At 37.9% G+C, this 17,507-nt stretch overlaps 1 protein-coding gene across 3 annotated transcripts in view; it reads left to right on the top strand.

Moving 5' to 3' along the window:
• JAKMIP2 (janus kinase and microtubule interacting protein 2) overlaps positions 1-17,507 on the top strand; it is a 179,003-nt gene that overhangs the window by 137,108 nt on the left and 24,388 nt on the right. For all 3 annotated transcript variants that reach the window (XM_077138061.1, XM_077138062.1, XM_077138060.1), the window contains exons 9-16: positions 819-938; positions 1,842-1,970; positions 4,912-4,995; positions 5,676-5,738; positions 8,389-8,487; positions 9,607-9,705; positions 12,612-12,665; positions 13,576-13,641. In XM_077138061.1, the coding sequence (XP_076994176.1) occupies positions 819-938; positions 1,842-1,970; positions 4,912-4,995; positions 5,676-5,738; positions 8,389-8,487; positions 9,607-9,705; positions 12,612-12,665; positions 13,576-13,641 (714 nt within the window). The remainder of the gene's footprint in view (positions 1-818; positions 939-1,841; positions 1,971-4,911; positions 4,996-5,675; positions 5,739-8,388; positions 8,488-9,606; positions 9,706-12,611; positions 12,666-13,575; positions 13,642-17,507) is intronic.

The following is a 17,507-nucleotide window of genomic DNA, read 5'->3' as shown; positions in this document are numbered from 1 at the left end:
GGAGAAAATCTCTTCTCTTAGCATTTCTCAGAAGTCTAAAAATGATTGTGTTGTGGATTTTTAACCTGTAAAGGTTTGCTTTAATTTGGCAATCCTACCAAATGGCCTGTAAAGGGAGAAGCTGATAGATTTGATGTAGAAATCCTATTCTGACAGACTGGAAAGCCACACTCTAAGAACATGTAAGGTATACATAAATCCTCCCACTGAATAAAATACCAGTCTGATGCCCACCCTGTATTGTAGTAAGATATTTTCATTTTTTCATAGACAATGTTAGTGATAATGATACTTCTAATACCAATGTCTGTGTAGCCTCTTATAATTCACAAGCATTGTTAGTTTAATTGTTTCTCTAGATTTTTGGTGTGTATTTGTTTTGTTTTCTTTTGTTTTCATGTACATCACTTGTTTTGGATGTTGAAGGGAATGACAAGACTTAAGATCTGAAACACTCTTTCACAGATATGTACAGGCTTTTAGAATCCCTCAATTTTATTTTAAATACTGGAAAGCATGAATCACATGACCTCATCTTGGCATAAAATGCCAAGATTTAAAAAGCTTCCCATGTTTTCATGAAGAAATCCAAGTATTTATGAATCTTTCTTGAGTGCATCAGAAGTGAAATAATAATGGGAGAAACGTTCATTGACATTAATGCATTTTTCTTAATATTTTTATTTCATCAAGGAAACATTAAAAGATCCATGTCTGAAATGTTCATTTACATTTATACCAGTTGACGGTGCTTTGGTAATATGTCAACTTTCACCATGTTCAGTTGTATCAGTAAACATGTGCTTTTCCCCCACTAGAGGCCTGTTTTGGACCCATTTATTGGCTATGATGAAGACTCCATGGATTCCGAGACATCATCCATGGCCTCGTTTAGAACAGACCGAACACCAGCCACCCCTGATGATGACCTGGATGAAGTAAGCTTTCCCATGTACCTAGTTTTTTGTGATATTGTCACCTTGTCTTTCCTTTCAGAGATAGAAAAGCATTTCACTTTTTATCTCCTTTGTGAAAACGATCTGATAATAGTGACCAATCTTGAGCACAGTCGACTTTGTTACCTCTTGGAAAACAGCTTCACCTCTGTCCTGTAACTTTGTTAGAAACTTGAAGATGTCTTTCAAAAGAAAAGTTGCTATTTTAGGGAAGGTGTGAACCAAAAGAACCAGCTTAAAAGGTTTTTGGATGCCACTCTAAGGCAATGTTAGCACGGTGTGCTCTGTGGACCGTCTTCATCAGAAGGATCTAGGGGCTTCAGTTACAGTGAAGATTCCTGGACCCTAACATATAACTCCTGACCCGGGATCTTGAGGGTGGAGCGCCCAAATTGCATTTTTCACAAAATTCCCTCATGATTGTGTTATGTTCTAAAGTTTAAAAACTAAAGCTGTAAAACTGTTTTTGTAATTTATCTGGGAAGAAATTACTAGATATGAATGGAGTGAAAATTAATGAGACTCATTGAATATCATTTCCACAAATTTGAATCCAAAATCAGGGTTTCAGTTCTAATTTGGATACAAAAATTGACTGAAATCAACAAGCCCAAATGAGCAGTCATTAGAAATGTATATATAAACAAATGTTTCTTTTATTAAAATAAAAACTGAAATATTTCTATGATATCCATCTTCTAATGTTGCAACATTTGTGCCCATAGCAAACATTTTAGAGTTAAAAATAAAATCAGACAGAATGTAAAATGAAATAAACCTTTAACGTCTCTTTAAAAAATGGTCAAGTGTGAATATTTCACGTGGAACAAAAGTCCTGAACATAACACAATTGTTTTGGGGTTTTGTTTTGTTTTTAATTTCTAGAGTTTAGCAGCTGAAGAATCTGAGCTGAGATTTCGGCAATTAACAAAAGAGTACCAAGCCCTCCAAAGAGCATACGCCCTCCTACAGGAACAGACTGGAGGCATCATCGATGCCGAAAGAGAAGCCAAGGTTCGTGCACTTGGGGAGAGTGTTCCAAAATGGCTTGCAGCAGTCACAGCATCAAAGTACCTTGGGCATAAAATTATCAATAGGATAGCTCTCCTATACCCTTCTCTTCTCTACTGCTTTGAACTGTTGTATCTTTCATGTCAATAAACCTTGGACCTAGAGACATTAGAACCAGCTTAGATCAATTCTTTTGTTCCTTTAAATATGAGTGTATGGCTCTTACTCTTGGTATTTGAAAACTTGTTTTTATACCTAAACAGCAGTGAATTTTAATAATCCATTTTTGAGTATCTTGTTTAGACGAAGAACTTTTATCTTTCAAAGGCAATGGTCAGCTAATTTCTTTTCTCAGTTAGTAAGTCCCCAACGTTATGTTTGACAGTTTACCAAGGGCTTTCACAGACAATACCTCATTTAATCTTTGTGATAGCCCCCTAAGGTAGGTATCTTATAAAAGAGGGATTTGAAGCTTAGAGAGGTTAAATTGCGTTGCCCAAGACCACATAGCTAGTGAGTGGGAAGATGGGTTCTAAGTCAAATCTTTATTGAGTCAATTGTTTTTTTCCATTATGTCACAACTGCCTCTTTTTTCAAAAAATATTTTTATTAAGAAGTCTTCATACACATACAGTCAATCCATACTATACAATCAGTGGCTTGCAATATCATCACATAGTTGTGTATTCATCCCCATGATCATACACAATTGCCTCTTACATACCTATTTCCAAAAAAGAAAAGACATGCAATGCTAATACTTAATAGTTATCGAGTGTTTGCTGTGTTTCACCAGTTGTGCAGAGCACTTTACGTGCATTAGTTTAAGCAATCCCAAATCAGCCCTATGAGACAGATATTATTATGAGCTCTTTTTTATAGAGGAGGAAATAATAGCTTAGTAGGGGTTAAATGTAGCTTAGTGTGGTTAAATTATTCGCCAAAGGTCACAAAGCCAGGAAGTGACCTGCTGAATCCAGAGTCTTACCCACCACCCCATAACTACCTCATAGATTAGCTTACATGGGGTAAGCGGGGGAATACCAATCTAGTGATTTGTTCCCACTTCATTTTTGGAGAGTTTTGTGGGAACACCTGTTAATTGTTTAGTAGCAAAGAATAGATCTTACAGTTATATATTTTTATAAGGTAGGATGCCTAATACATACATACATACATACATATATGCAAACATACACATACATAGTGAGTCAATAGTTTTTAAAAACACTGATTTGGAATAGACAGGCAAGCACTCTCTGGAGATATTTCTGAAAGAGTATCCAAATCTGCCTTCATGTATACCCATACTCTATATATTTACAGTATTTATTAAGCATCCTTACCAATGTAGTATTGGACAGTTAAAATAATAACATATGCCTTGTTTTCTGGTAGTGATATTGTAGAAGCCAGTCTTTTTTTTTTATCTCATCTAATTCTCCTATTTAAATCAAGGTTTAGCATTAGCAAAACTTATATAAATCATAGAAGCATTATCTGTGGTCATTAATGTGGGCAAATATACCTTTCTGAGCAAAATAGACTAAAACAAATCAAGTTAGAAAAAGAATAATAGAATAAATTCAAAGAAAGGAGAAAAAATAAATACTACAGATGGAAGACCACCAATGGAAACAAAATATAATTTATTTTAAATTTTAATAAAATAGAAGATTTGATGAAATGTGACAGTGGACATGCAGGTGTTACATAATTATTAATTTTCTGTTTATTTGAATTATTTCATTTAAAGAGTGCCAAAGTAGTGATTAAAAACTTGACCAAACACTATGCTACTTATAATCTAAGAAGGGAGATATCTTTATTATTACTGAATTTTGATGTGTCCTAAGTATAAAAACTCGAGACAATCAGATTGATAAAGGCTTAGTGACTTTGGGGGAAAATTATTCAACCCCTCTTTGGCTTGTTTCTTCAACCCGAGATCATGGATTGGTGATCTTTAAACTCATGATTTGCTGAGGACACGTTCACGAATTCGTAGGCAGCTGAGATTACCATGAGCTGGAATGAACAAGAAAGATGGCATTATGGGGTACAAAGCTGGCTCTGAGAGAATGGAAAGGTTTTGGTCAGACAAGATGGGAGAAGACTCTCCAAGAGGGGAACTGGTTCAAAGACAGATGTGAAGCGTTACGAGGCCCATTTAGGAAAGAAGGAAATCATCAGCAGGTAAGAGGAATTGAAGAGCAGAGGGAAAGATTAGAAATTTAATGGAATTCTTGAATGCCAAGCCAACGAGTTTGAAATTTAGCCAGATGGTAAAGGAGGCACTGAAAATTTTAAGCCAGATGAAAAGCTTAGTCTAGAAAGGCTATCTTGTCATAATAGAATTCCTTTTTATTTCTTCTTGCTCATTGAGTTCTTGGCAAGGGACATTGTTTAGTTTACTAAAGCTGCCAGAATGCTACACACCAGAGATGGATCAGCTTTTAATAAGGGGATTTATTTAGTTACAAATGTATAGTTCTACAGAGGAAAGGCAGCTGGCTGTCCTCTGGCTTTCTGTCACGTGGAAAGGCACGTAGTGGATGTCTACTGGGCTTCCCTCCCAAACTTCTGGGTTCAAACAGCTTACCCAGGGTGATTCCTTTCTGCATTTACGAGCATCTGGGTCTGAGCTCTGAGTGCGGAGATGAGGTAGCTCACGTGCTGCTGAGCTCTCTTTTCTGGCCTCTCTTAGCCTCCAGCTTATTAAATTAAATGTCACTCATTGCAGAAGGCACGCCTCTTAGCCTACGCAAATATAATCAGCCTTAGAAGAATTTCACATGATGATGATTTAAATCCACAGCAACAGAACGGGGCATCATCACCTGGCCGACTTGACATCTGACCCTAACTATCCTAAGACATGTAGGGGAGGGACAAAATGATTTACCATTGTACTTGTTGAGTTCTGAAATTTTGATTTCACTAGGCTCAAGAACAGCTTCAAGCAGAGGTGCTAAGATATAAGGCCAAAATTGAAGATCTGGAAGCAACTCTGGCTCAGAAGGGGCAGGTAGGCATTTGGTTGCTAGAACTACTGCGGACATATACAATTGAATGTGACCTTCCTCTAGGTCACCCTGTGCATGGGGCAGCATCCAGGACACGGCTTGGCTCTCCACAGTGACCTTTTTCAAACTGTGTCAGAATGTTCAACTCTATGTTTCTGTCCCCAGTACTTTCCTGCCAGTGTGAACCCAGCCGTAACTGCAAACGAGGTTGGGCAAAAGAGAATGCCAGAGGAAGAGGAACCCTTATACAAATAGGCTAGTGTCGTCATATCTGCTAAGACAAGGACCCACCCCTCCAGCTGCATTCTTTGCCTCTATGCTACATTTATGGTTCCGCATTTTAATGTTTTCCATCCATATGTATCTAGCCTGTGTGCATTCTGACCCTTTTCACTTTTTGCCTGTGTGGTCACTTCTGAGTCCCCAGAAGGCTGATCCTGGATTATTCAGACTGTCAAAGGTAGAGATAGTGAGTGGTAATGAGAAGAGGGTTAAATTTTCCTGGCAAATTTGGCCCCAATGCCTTCGAATAAGGAGCTGGTAGGGGTGGGCGTCATTTGCCAGTCGTCGGCAGGCAGGCACACTGGGTGACAAGAAGACAGCTCTGGCAAAGTGGTTTGACGACACCTGCTCTTTCGTGCCACTCTGAAATGCTGACTGCGCGATATTCTTTGTCAAACAGGATTCACACTGGGTAGAAGATAAACAACTTTTCATTAAGAGAAACCAGGAGCTTTTAGAAAAGGTATGTTGGGCATAACACCCTAGTGGGGTAGAGGAGAAAATGCTGAGAGATCCAGGAGCAGCAGGGGGTGCTCTCAGGAGTGGCACAGGGGCCAGGGGAAGGGGAGGCTTTTCCGGCACTGCACTCTCCTCTGCTGCGTGCTCAACTGCATCCCTGTCACCGCCATCACCATCAGTTAAGTGGCACGTGTGCATGGCTCTCGCTGGGCGTTGTGCAGACTTGAAAGGATGTGGTCCCTGAAAGCTATGGATTTGTTAACCATATGTGTATATATACACTGTATATATATATATATATATATATATATATATATATATATATATATATAATACATGTATATATATACACACCCATGCACACATCCTATGTGGTTGTCCATCTACAAAGCACTTGTTATTTTGTGCTAGGAAGTGACAGAATATGACTCCAAGACCATTTTGCAACCTAGCACAGACTGTGTTCTCACTTTTAATCTTTATTTCTAAGCTTGGCTGTTTTATAGATATATTTTTTTCATTAAAAAACAAAACAAAACTTTTTAAAATTGCATCCAAAGAACAAAAACAGTGTATCTGGGAAATTTTTTAAGAGATGAAGACACTGAAGCATGGTTTAGGCCCAATAAATATAATTGATTTTGGTTATCTGAATATAGGCTTTAGATTTGGGGAAAGTAAATATAACAGATTATTCAAAGCTCACAGGTGGCTTTTCCTTCAGTGTTTACCTTCTGCAAGTGAAGGTAAATGATTTAAAAAACCATCTAGCATGATCCTGACAGAAACAGAATTTCAAAGTTCATTTGAATAAGGGAAATAATTTTAAGGGTCAATCCAAAGTTATGCATTATTTTAGGATCATTTTACCATTTGTTCTAATATTTTCTACCCTTGACAAGTAATAAAAAGTTAACCACAACACCCTCATAGGCTTGGAAAGGAGAGAAATGCCTGTCCTGGTATCTGAGTAACCTCTCTTCTAGTCTGGCAAAGCAGGACCTCCTAATTGTGATATCTGGGAGTTCTAAATTTTCATGCAGTTTGAAGTGGAACTCCACTACCTGTAATTTTCAGGTCAAAACTTTTGTGAGATTGGGTGACACATCATTCCCTTGTTATAGAAGACAGAGCTGGTGTGTAGAGGGTGGGTGAGGGCTCCAGTGTTGTGTTCTAGAGTTGAGTACTCTAAGGAAGGCTAAAGGTTCCTATTAAGAAATATCAGGCATGGGCCGTGATTTATGAATCACAGTCTGAGAACCACTGATGTACTCTATAGTGCTAACCAGTAGAACCAGAAATCTTCCCCAAATACCCTATCACTGATCCCAATCCAGGATACTAGGAGGTAAAATCTCATTTGTGATCTAAGTCAACTTTTAAAAAATTTTGAAAGTTCACTAGACCACAGATGCCTTATGTAAAACATTTCAGTTGACTCAATTAATGTCACCTAATGTCTCACTATATTCTTATATCATGAAGCTATGAGAAAATTAAAATTTTCTGGAAATAAGTGATATGATATTTCTTTATCATTGAAAAATATTGCCCATTATGTCTTCTGTCTGATTTCCTTTAGTCTTGATTTATGACTAAAAGTAGAATTTTTGAGCTCAGAGAATAGAACCGAAGATAAAGCCCATCATTTTATTATAGGTATTTCTATCGGGGGAAGTAGGATTTATCCTATGATAAAGAACCTGTAGTTTTGTATTTCTAAACTCAATATTTTTAATAGTTACTGTGCATAAGTTCCACCCACACAGCTAATATCAAAGACAGCCTGAACCTACTGCAGTTTATGGAGATTTTTCTGATCCCTTAGAATCTTAAGATATATAAGGCATGAACCCTTTCTACAGGGAGAGGTTTGTACACAAGTAACTTAATTCAAGGCTTCATCAGAAGAAAGAGGTATTACTTCTGAGTGCGTAGTCTGAGGAAGACTTTTGTGGTAAGAGATGTTAGAACTTGTGTTGAGGGGTGGATAGATTTCCTCACTTAGAAAATGAGAGGAGGGGAACCCTTTTCAGGCAGAGAAAGAAACAGTCACAGAGCTCATGAGTGGTCAGTTCATAGGGTAAATCAGGGTTTCTAGATTTTAGTGTATGTGAGTGTGTGTGTGTGTGTGTGTGGAGATAAAAGTAATAACATTTGAAACTGGAAGCTAGTGGTAACCAGATTAAGTTTTGGAATTCCATCGTGAGGAATTTGTCTTTATTCTCTAGGTGGTTGCAAGTTAGCAAAATTTCGTATATGGTCACAGTTCTCTGAGCTTCTCTGAGAACTTGCAATGCCAGAAAACATCACCAAAGATCAGGTATCGGTCTCCCCATTCACATCTCTAAATCTGGCTCTTGTCCCCAACCCACCACAAAGGCATAGTAAATACTCTCAGATTTACAGTATCCCTAGACTTTATCCCAAAGAATGGAGATGTCCTCCTGCAATTTCCTCTGTGACCAGAAGAACTCAACCAAAGGATAACTAGAAGGAAAGTTTAAGACTTATTTTATTCACATCTACTTGAAAAATGTTTTCATGGCCTAGACAATTTATTCACTGAATAAATGAATGCTATCCATGCTTGCTTTGCAAAGTTGCAGATGATTTTTGCAATGCTCATCTAACTTAAGGATTTACTTTATTAGATAGAAAAACAGGAGGCAGAAAATCACCGGTTACAACAGGAGCTACAGGATGCCAGAGACCAGAATGAGCTGCTGGAGTTTCGAAACCTAGAGCTAGAAGTAAGGAAATGATACTAATGATAATAAATAATCATAACACATGCACTGAGCACTTACTATGTGCTTGGTGCTGAATTAACTACTTCACATGCATTCTATCATTTGAACCTCACAGCTACCCTTGACTTTATAGATGAGGCAATTGAAATAAAATAATTTACCCAAGACCCATGATTAGTCAGTGGTAAAACCTTGGTGCAACTCAGAACTGTTTGTTGACAGATTGTACTTTTCAATACTACTGCTTTGATGAACAAGACAAATGACTAAATTTTAAAATTGATTTCAAACCTCATCAATATTTCATTGCTCTTAAATAATCTTTTCCATCCTTCCTTGAATTTTGACTCCGTAAAAATGTTACAAAATATGCCACCTTTAAAAATATTTTACTATAAAAGTAGGACACTTGAATTTGTAACTAAACATTTTTGTCCATAATGCATTTATGCAAAAGACAGCTAAAAAATAAGGTAACCATGTTTGAGGAAATACCTTGGATAAACTAACCAAATTTCACATCATATAAATCAGATCAGATTTTGATTGTATCATGCAGAACCTGACTTAGGGTCTGGTTGAACACATGTTGGTATATAAAGGATAAGAAAAATCCCCATTGGATTTCTCTGTTATTTTGTCAGTGATTTCTTGTTGAGATTATTTCTAATTAAGTCTGGATAAAAAGTTAACATTTGGAATGCTTGCAGTCAAGAAGAGTGAGTCATCTTTTGTAGCCCGCGTCTCTCACTCATAAAGCTTGAGTGGATTGAAAATGCAAAAGGCTGTTAGCTGCCATAAAACTTCATGGCAGGACCACTCTTTGTGATATGTGAAGACTCTAAATATTCATGCAGTTTCCATTGGAACTGCGCTTCACACATTTCCCAGACCAAAAAATTTGCAAGAATGGATAGTACTATCTATACAGTCTCCTCCCATACCTCTTCATTGCTAGGCAGTTTTTTCCCATTATATTTAAGAATGAACCTCATTTTTCAAGTGAGATATTGATAAACTGCTGAAATAACATAAAGAGAGAACACAGACAACTGGTTTCATATTTAATCAGTTGTTGCTTTTGTTTTTTAATTCCCACATCTTTCACTCTACTTCAAGGAAAGAGAGAGACGATCTCCTCCATTTAATCTACAAATTCACCCATTCTCAGATGGTGTGAGTGCTCTACAGATCTACTGTATGAAAGAAGGTGTCAAGGTAGGCAGCTACTTAATTTTTATGTTTGTAGAATTTAGAAAAGCTGGGAATTGTAAAAGGGGAGATTGGTCATGACTGTTTTGGCTTTTGGTCATTTTTTTAATGTATATTTTTATTGACACATATATTTATGTGTCACACACATTTAGTGACACACACATGTATTCCATACATGGTGTACAATCAATGGCTCACAATATCATCACATAGTTGTGTATTCATTACCATGATTATTTTTTATAACTTTTATATCACACCAGAAAAAGAGATAAAAAGAAAAAAGAAAAAACTCATACATCCTATGCCCCTTACCCCTCCCTCTCATTGACCACTAGTAATTCCAGCTACTCAATTTATTTTACTCCTTATCCCCACTATAATTAACTTATCTTTTATCCGTATTTTTTACTCATCTGTCCATACCCTGGATAAAAAAGCATCAGACACAAGGTTTTCACAATCACACAGTCACATTGTAAAAGTACTATCTTTATACAATTGTCTTCAAGAATCAAGGCTACTGAAACACAGCTCAACAATTTCAGGTGCTTCCCTCCAGCCACTCCAATACACCATGAACTAAAAGGGGATATCTAAATAATATATAGGAATAACCTCCAGGATAGCCTCTCGACTCTGTTTGAAATCTCTCAGCCACTGAAACTTTATTTTGTCTCATTTCTCTCTTCCCTGTTTTGGTCAAGAGGCTTTCTCAGTCCCATGATGCTGGGTCACAGTTCATCCCAGGAATCCTGTCCCACATTGCCAGGGAGATTTATACCCCTGGGAGTCATGTCCCATGAAGGTGGGGAGAGCAGTGAGTTCACCTGCCAAATTGGCTTAGAAAGAGAGGCCACATCTGAGCAACAAAAGAGATTCTCTGGAGGTGACTCTTAGACCTGATTTTATGTAGGCTTAGCCTATCCTTTGCAGGAATAAATTTCATTGGGGCAAACCTCAAGGTTGAAGGCTCCGCCTATTGATTTGGTTGTCCCCACTGCTTGTGAGAATACCAGAAATTCTCCAAATGGGGAAGCTAAATATTTCCTCCTTTCTCCCCATTCCTCCCCAAGGGGACTTTGCAAATACCTCTTTATTCATTGCCCAAATTACTCTGGGATATATCAGGGCATCACGCTAACCTGGGCAAACCAACAAAATCTCACACCTTAATCAAAATTTCATGTACTTAACAGTGTTAACTAGATTGATCATACAAGTTAAATTAGTAATGCACTAGCTTTTGGTCGTTTTAATCCACACTATTTAGGAAGTGGAAATAGCCACCTCTATTAGGAAAATCAATAGAATATAAACAAAATAAAGTTGTGACATATATATAAATGGTCACAGCAAAGTGAACCCAGGAAACCATGCTATTTAGAACAGAGGGGCATAAAGAATGATGCAGCATCAAAAGATATATGAAGATAATTGGCTTTCATTATTCAGGGGAAATATTAAATAGATTTACTCCTTCAAGAAGCAAATTTCAAGTTCTGCCAGATAAGAAAGCACTAGTTGAGTTCCTTTGCTGTGCTTTTCTAGGTGCTATGCAATTCATAATCATGAAATTTCAGGCTTAGAAGAAATATTGAAATCACCACCATCTTTGACATGTTAATTTAGAAAGGATTTTCTGCAGAGACGGAGTTGGTAACATATTACTTATTTAGTCAAAACATAATTTTATCTTTACTGACATTGGAGTACATTTAAACATTAAGTTTGAATTTAGGTGGCTTGTCTCCTGGAAAAGATACTGTTCTTCAAGGTAGTGATATCATATTGTGAAAATCTACTCCAGAGGCAAAGCTAGAAAGCCCTCTGCTGTTCCTGGTCTTTCCACCCTCTGCATGGCTTATCCTGTTCCCACTCTGAGCTGCCAAACCTACCTGCTTTAGTTGCCTTCTCTCTACTAAGGAGATTTAACTAGAGTTCACTTTATTGCTGGTAGAGCTCTGCTGCACTGTTGTTTGAACATGAGTAAGTGGACAAAGTGATACTATTGAGGATTAAAAGAGGAGAGGAAAATGAGTTAATAAAGTTTTGCTGCCTTGTCTTCCATCTTAAACCGTTTTTATGGTGGTTTATTAAACTTCTAATCATCCTGGGCTGCGTGAAAAGTTGGAAACCAAAGAAGTTTTTTGATTCAACTTGAATTAGATATAAAGCAACTGACTTTGTCCCTCCTCAGATACTTTTCCTTAGATAAGTCACGAACAACCTGATTCGATGGCTAGAACATATAGTCTAGGGAATTCTTCCAAATGAGGCTCAGCTGCTTCAAACTAACTCAAAGGATAAAGATGGAATTTTACTGTAGTTTTCTAATTTTGTGGTAATTAAAATTCAACTAGGCCAAAATTCTGTTAATTAGAAAGAAATTTATTGATTCTTTATATTATTACCTATTACTTTTCTTTAGGCCCGAACTCTTCCATAATTGAAAAATAGGATGTCAATTATAAGGAAAAAAAAGTCAGTGAGCATATTTTTTCTTTAGAATAAGCAGACAGAAAACATATTGAGAACTCAAGTGAGAGGACCTGCGGGCACTCTTGGAAAAGACAAAGGTGAGGGAGGCGAGAGGCCAGGTGAGCGTAGTTGGAGCCTCACTTCACACCAGACACTTTCATACTCAGTCTTTCTCCTTCAGACCAGCCTATAAAGGAGGTATTTATTCTCTCCAACCTGCGAAATCAAGAATGAGCTGTTGAGTACTTTGCTCAAGTTCACACAGCTTAGAAGTAGCGGAGTGGGATCTTATGGCCAGGTCTCTGTGACTGAAAGTAATCTAAAAAGTGCCGACCTTGAAATATCTTTCCTAATTTAGGGCTCAGGAAGCGAGGGAATGCGAGGCCAGGTTTGTGTCTTTGACTTAAAATTTCCCCTTGTTCCTGCAGGACGTGAACATCCCTGATCTTATAAAGCAGCTTGATATCTTAGGTGACAATGGGGTAAGTTATGAAATATAAATTCAGTAAAGATGTGAATTGGCCTAAATGGGGCAAGAAATACTTGCCAATGCATCGTGTGTAAGTTAAAAGCAAGTGAGATGTGATGGTCACCTAAGGATTCAGCTTCCTTGAGATAATCTACATTACCAAACAACTTGGCTAAAGGGTTGTAAGGACATCTGGATGGTTCTGACGGTAATGGGACCAGGTAAAGTAGGGTTCATAGGCAGGTTTCAGGTTTGAATGCAGAACATATTTGCAGTGATTAAAGTTAATTACTGTCTGACTGTTGCTCCAAGGCACCCAGTGTGAAATTAATCAGTCATGCAGGTGGAAATGCTGCTAAATAATGGGGTTGGTGGCAGTGCCATAAAAATGAACCAGGAGGCTCTGATTTCTTTTCTTTCTGAAAACACCTTCCAGGCAGGGTCAAGGCATATTAATTCAGTGGGAGGACCATTCATTGAAATAGGAGATGAATGGTGCACTTCCATCTCCAGAGTTCAAGGAGTCACACCATTTTATTCCCTTGAAAAATTATCAAAGGAGGAAACAATAAATTAAAATCACATGAAACTGCTATGAGGCTAAGGCTCTTTGTTTCATTTGGTCTCTGTTTTTCTTATAATAGGAAGTGTGTTTACAGTGACCCATAAAAATCAACTCAGCGTTAGCAAGACATTCACTCGATGTGCTTTTTATAGGTTTTGTATGAACTCTTTGAATTATTACTGAGCAGAAGAAAACTTCTGCTGAGTTTCCATGCATGCATGTATAAGAATGTCTGTGGCAGGCAGGCAGTTTTTCTGATAGTGTAAATAATACCATAAATGTCTTCAGCTTACTTTCTCTTCTCTCCTTTTTTAATTTTATTGAATTTGTTGTTGTTGTTGTTTATTTTTGTTCACAGAATTTAAGAAATGAAGAACAAGTGGCCATAATTCAAGCCAGCACTGTGCTGTCCCTAGCGGAAAAGGTAATTAATCCTACTAACATTTCAGATCATGTCAGTGTCTGGCTTAACACACAAAGAGTCAGGTATGGAGGAAAAGGAAATCTCTTTTCACATGATGACGTTGAGTAGCTGAATATTTAATAAATGTTTTCTTTTTAAGGGTGATACAACCTAGATAGAATGAGAATGGACAAGAAAAAATCTACACTGATTTGGGGTAGATAGATGTTTATTACTTTGAAGTCTCTTAAAAATATATAGATAATTCTTTAAAACTATAAAATCTTTTGGATTACATTATTTAAGCAATTCTTGTCAAGCTTGGAAACAAACAAAAAAAAAAGATGGATTCTTTTGAGAGGTGGTAAAAGTGGAGCATTGCTCTTTTTGTAGATGTTTCTTTGGATGTGTGAAAACCGTCTGTTCCCAGCTGATTACTATGGCGTGGTGGTGGCTCCTAGCAGCCTCGCAGGGAAAGTTCAACATCGGGAACCTTGGGAGAAAAGCAGCCCTGGATGTGCTTTTGCCCCCTTGTGTCTAAACCTGGTAAATGGCAAGAAGACAGCGAGCAGAACAAAGAACCCAAGGGAGAGTCTGATGACGGGGCACCTTGAGAATCTGTGCATTGTTAGAGTCGTGTGCACATGACTGGATACAGTGAGAACTTATATACATTCCCTGGGAGGTTTCTAAATTCCTAAACATGTAGAAAGCTTCTTATCAACTAAATGAAACCATGAGCAAGCAAATAGCTTCCTCCAGTCTGGAATGGGGACGAATTCTACCTTCAAATGACCCAGTTAAGTTACTCAAATGAAAAGCAATGGCAAGGAAAAAAATGCGAGAGGCAGGGAGAAGGAATGCCTTAGAATCAAAAGATACTTGAGAGATATTGAAATTATCCTGTATTAGATCCTGGTTTATGCAAACAAGATAGAAGGAGGACATTTTGATGGCAATTGGGGAAATTTTAACGTGATAAATTTTAATTTATCAGATAAAATAAATTAAGGTTGGTTGTAAATTGTGAAAATGGCTTTGTGGTTATGATGAAAAATATTTTAAGAGTCTTATCTATTACAGATGCATATTAAAGTATTTACATGAGAATGACACAAGCTCTGAGATCTGTCCTTTAAAATATTTATTTCCTTCACGATATAAATTGGCCAGTCTTAATTACAGACCTGAACACTTTCCTCCCTTCCCTCCACATCAAATTAATAGCACCACAATATCCCTAACACAAGGCCAGAATCCTCCACTTGGCAAGACGGCCAACGGGAGTTCCCTTACCTGCTTCTTCAGTCGGCTTCTCAGCACTTCCTCTATCACTAGCTAAGCTTCAGCTGTACACAGATTTCTTTTTCTTTGTTAGAGTTGTGGGTTTACAGAACGATCATAGATAACACGCAGGGGCCCCATATTCCACCCTGTTATTAGCACCTAACACTGTGTGGAACATTTGTTGCGATTGATGATAGCATATTTTTATAATTGCACTATTAAATATAGTCCGTGCTTTATTAGGACCCCAACCTCCCTCACCCCCTCTTCTTTTTACCTTTATACTGTTTTCTTTACCTAGAAGACTTCCCCTTTTTCCCTTTCCACCTTTGCCTGGCTCCATCCTACTCAATCCTTAGATTTCTCCATCCATAGGGGAAGCCTTCCTATTCACCACGCCCAATTAGGTGTTCTTTCTCAGGATTCCCACTGTGGCCTGTACCTCCACTATTGTAACTTTTAACAAACGTGTTGCAGTTGCCCATTTGCTTTTCTTATACCCACCAGTAATTTATAAGCCCATGGGACAAACATGGTGTCTGGTTTTCACTCTGTTTCTCTTCACACCAGTCCAGCACATAATAGGTGATCAATAAATATTTGCCGAAGGAGGGAATGAATATCTGAATGTCCACAGACCCTGTTCCGATGACACAGGGAGAGACAGAAATAAAGGAAACCCAGTCTGTACTAGCAGCTCTGTTACATTCATTTGGCAGTGATTGCTAGGGCATCTCATTCTGTTGGAGTTGGGAAGGGATATGATTCTTTATTGTAAGAAAATTTGCCTTTGTTTAAGGCTACAAAGAAAACTTAGGCTGATTCTATGAGAAGTGAAGGAAGGGGAAGGAAACGAGAATAGGCCTGCTCTCCCTCCCATTTATTTAGATGGGTGGATGAACTTTTTCATTCCCTGCTCTGTGTGGGTGTGAGGCAACTTGTACTTAATCATAGCTAACATTTCCATAGTGCTTATCTGTGCCAGGCATCGTTCTGACTGCTGAAGTCTACAAACTATTATTATTCCCATTTTACATATGAGGAAACTGAAGCATAGAAAAGGTAGGTAGCTGCTGACCTAGAAAATGATGGAATCAGGATTTACACCCAAGCAGACTGCAGGAATCAAGAGGTCCATGAGCTTTTTAACCACTGCACCAAATTTCTTCCCAAGCATCTTTTAAAAGCAGAAAGCAAATCCAGAGCATGCAGGAGCTGGTCTGTTCGAGTTATCCCAGTTATCCAGTTATCCCATCCCTCCTATGGTCCTTTGCAAGCACCTTGCTACAGAGCAAGGGGCCCGATGAGTAAGTCCTTAGAGGACTCGTGGTCTGTGCCATTACGCATGAGCTGTTGGGATTCCCAGATTAAAGTCGTCTCCTGCCTTTGGGTTTCACAGACAAAAGTTCCTGCCTCAAAGTAATTCTAAGTGTCAACCTGTGCATTTTCTGAGAGTTTGAATATGAATAGCTGTCTACAAGGCAAGTACATGGTAGGATCTTTAGCTGGAGATTGAGCCTCGACAAGAATCTAAAAAAGCATATCTTATTGTGACTTGGTGTGAAAAAAATAATAATAGCAGTGACCTTAATTGAGTACATATTATGGGTTAGGTACTGAACTAAACATTTAACATGAATTTTCTTGTGGTCCCTCACAACAGCCTACAAAGATACCACTGTTTTCACAGATGAGGAAACTGCCCCTTGGGGCGTTAAGCTACTTGTCTTTGATCAGACAAGGAGTAAGGCACAGGAGCAAGGTAAAAATCTAGGTCTCAGGGTACAAGGATAGTTCAGTAGGGGAGAACTGGGTCCAATTCCTGACCTTTCAAACAAAAAAAAAACAAAAAATTCAACAAATGGGTTGCAATAATAGGATACTCACATGGAAAAAAAGAATGAAATGTGACCCCTGCCATACAGCATACAAAAAAAAATCTAGGTCTAAAGCATATGCTTAACTACTTCATTTCACAGTAGTTTTTAAAGCATGACTTTAAAAAGAATTTGCTTCTTATTGACAAAAGGCCAGCAAGTGAGAGAATCAATTTTTGTAAAGCTGCACAATGTGCAATTGCAATATGAGACTATTTACAAGAAAGCCATGGCTTCTGACTTAAATTCGTTCCAAGGGGAAGCCATGTACTTGCAGAAGGGCTGATGATTACCACTTCTCCCCACTCAAAGCGCCTTTTTACTTTCACCATGTTCTCTCCAACCACTGGGTGATTGGATATAGTGGCTTCTCTGAATACCAAGGCTTCTATTTATGGAAATAATTTGTCACAGACAAATTAGAAAGTAGTATCTCATAGTGGAACACATTTCTAACAATATGGATATTCAAAAATCAATATTAATAAAAATTAGAGTTCATTGGGTTCTGAGAAAAGTGAAATGCATGACTTAATCCCTTAATCTTTACAGTATGATTAATCCCATTTTACAGATAAGAGAGTTGAGACTTAGAGAAGTCAGGTCATATAGCCACAAAGAGCTAGGGGTTAGAGTTGAGGCAGTCTGCCTCCAGAACCCACTTGCTTAATTATTTAAGCAATTATTTAAGTCACGTTGACCCCTAAGGAAGAAGCTGATATT

The sequence above is a fragment of the Tamandua tetradactyla genome, chromosome 20, assembly GCF_023851605.1.
Source record: "Tamandua tetradactyla isolate mTamTet1 chromosome 20, mTamTet1.pri, whole genome shotgun sequence".
Classification (NCBI taxonomy): domain Eukaryota; kingdom Metazoa; phylum Chordata; class Mammalia; order Pilosa; family Myrmecophagidae; genus Tamandua; species Tamandua tetradactyla.
Note: the sequence above shows the minus strand (reverse complement) of the source record. Positions and strands in the feature narration are given on the sequence as shown.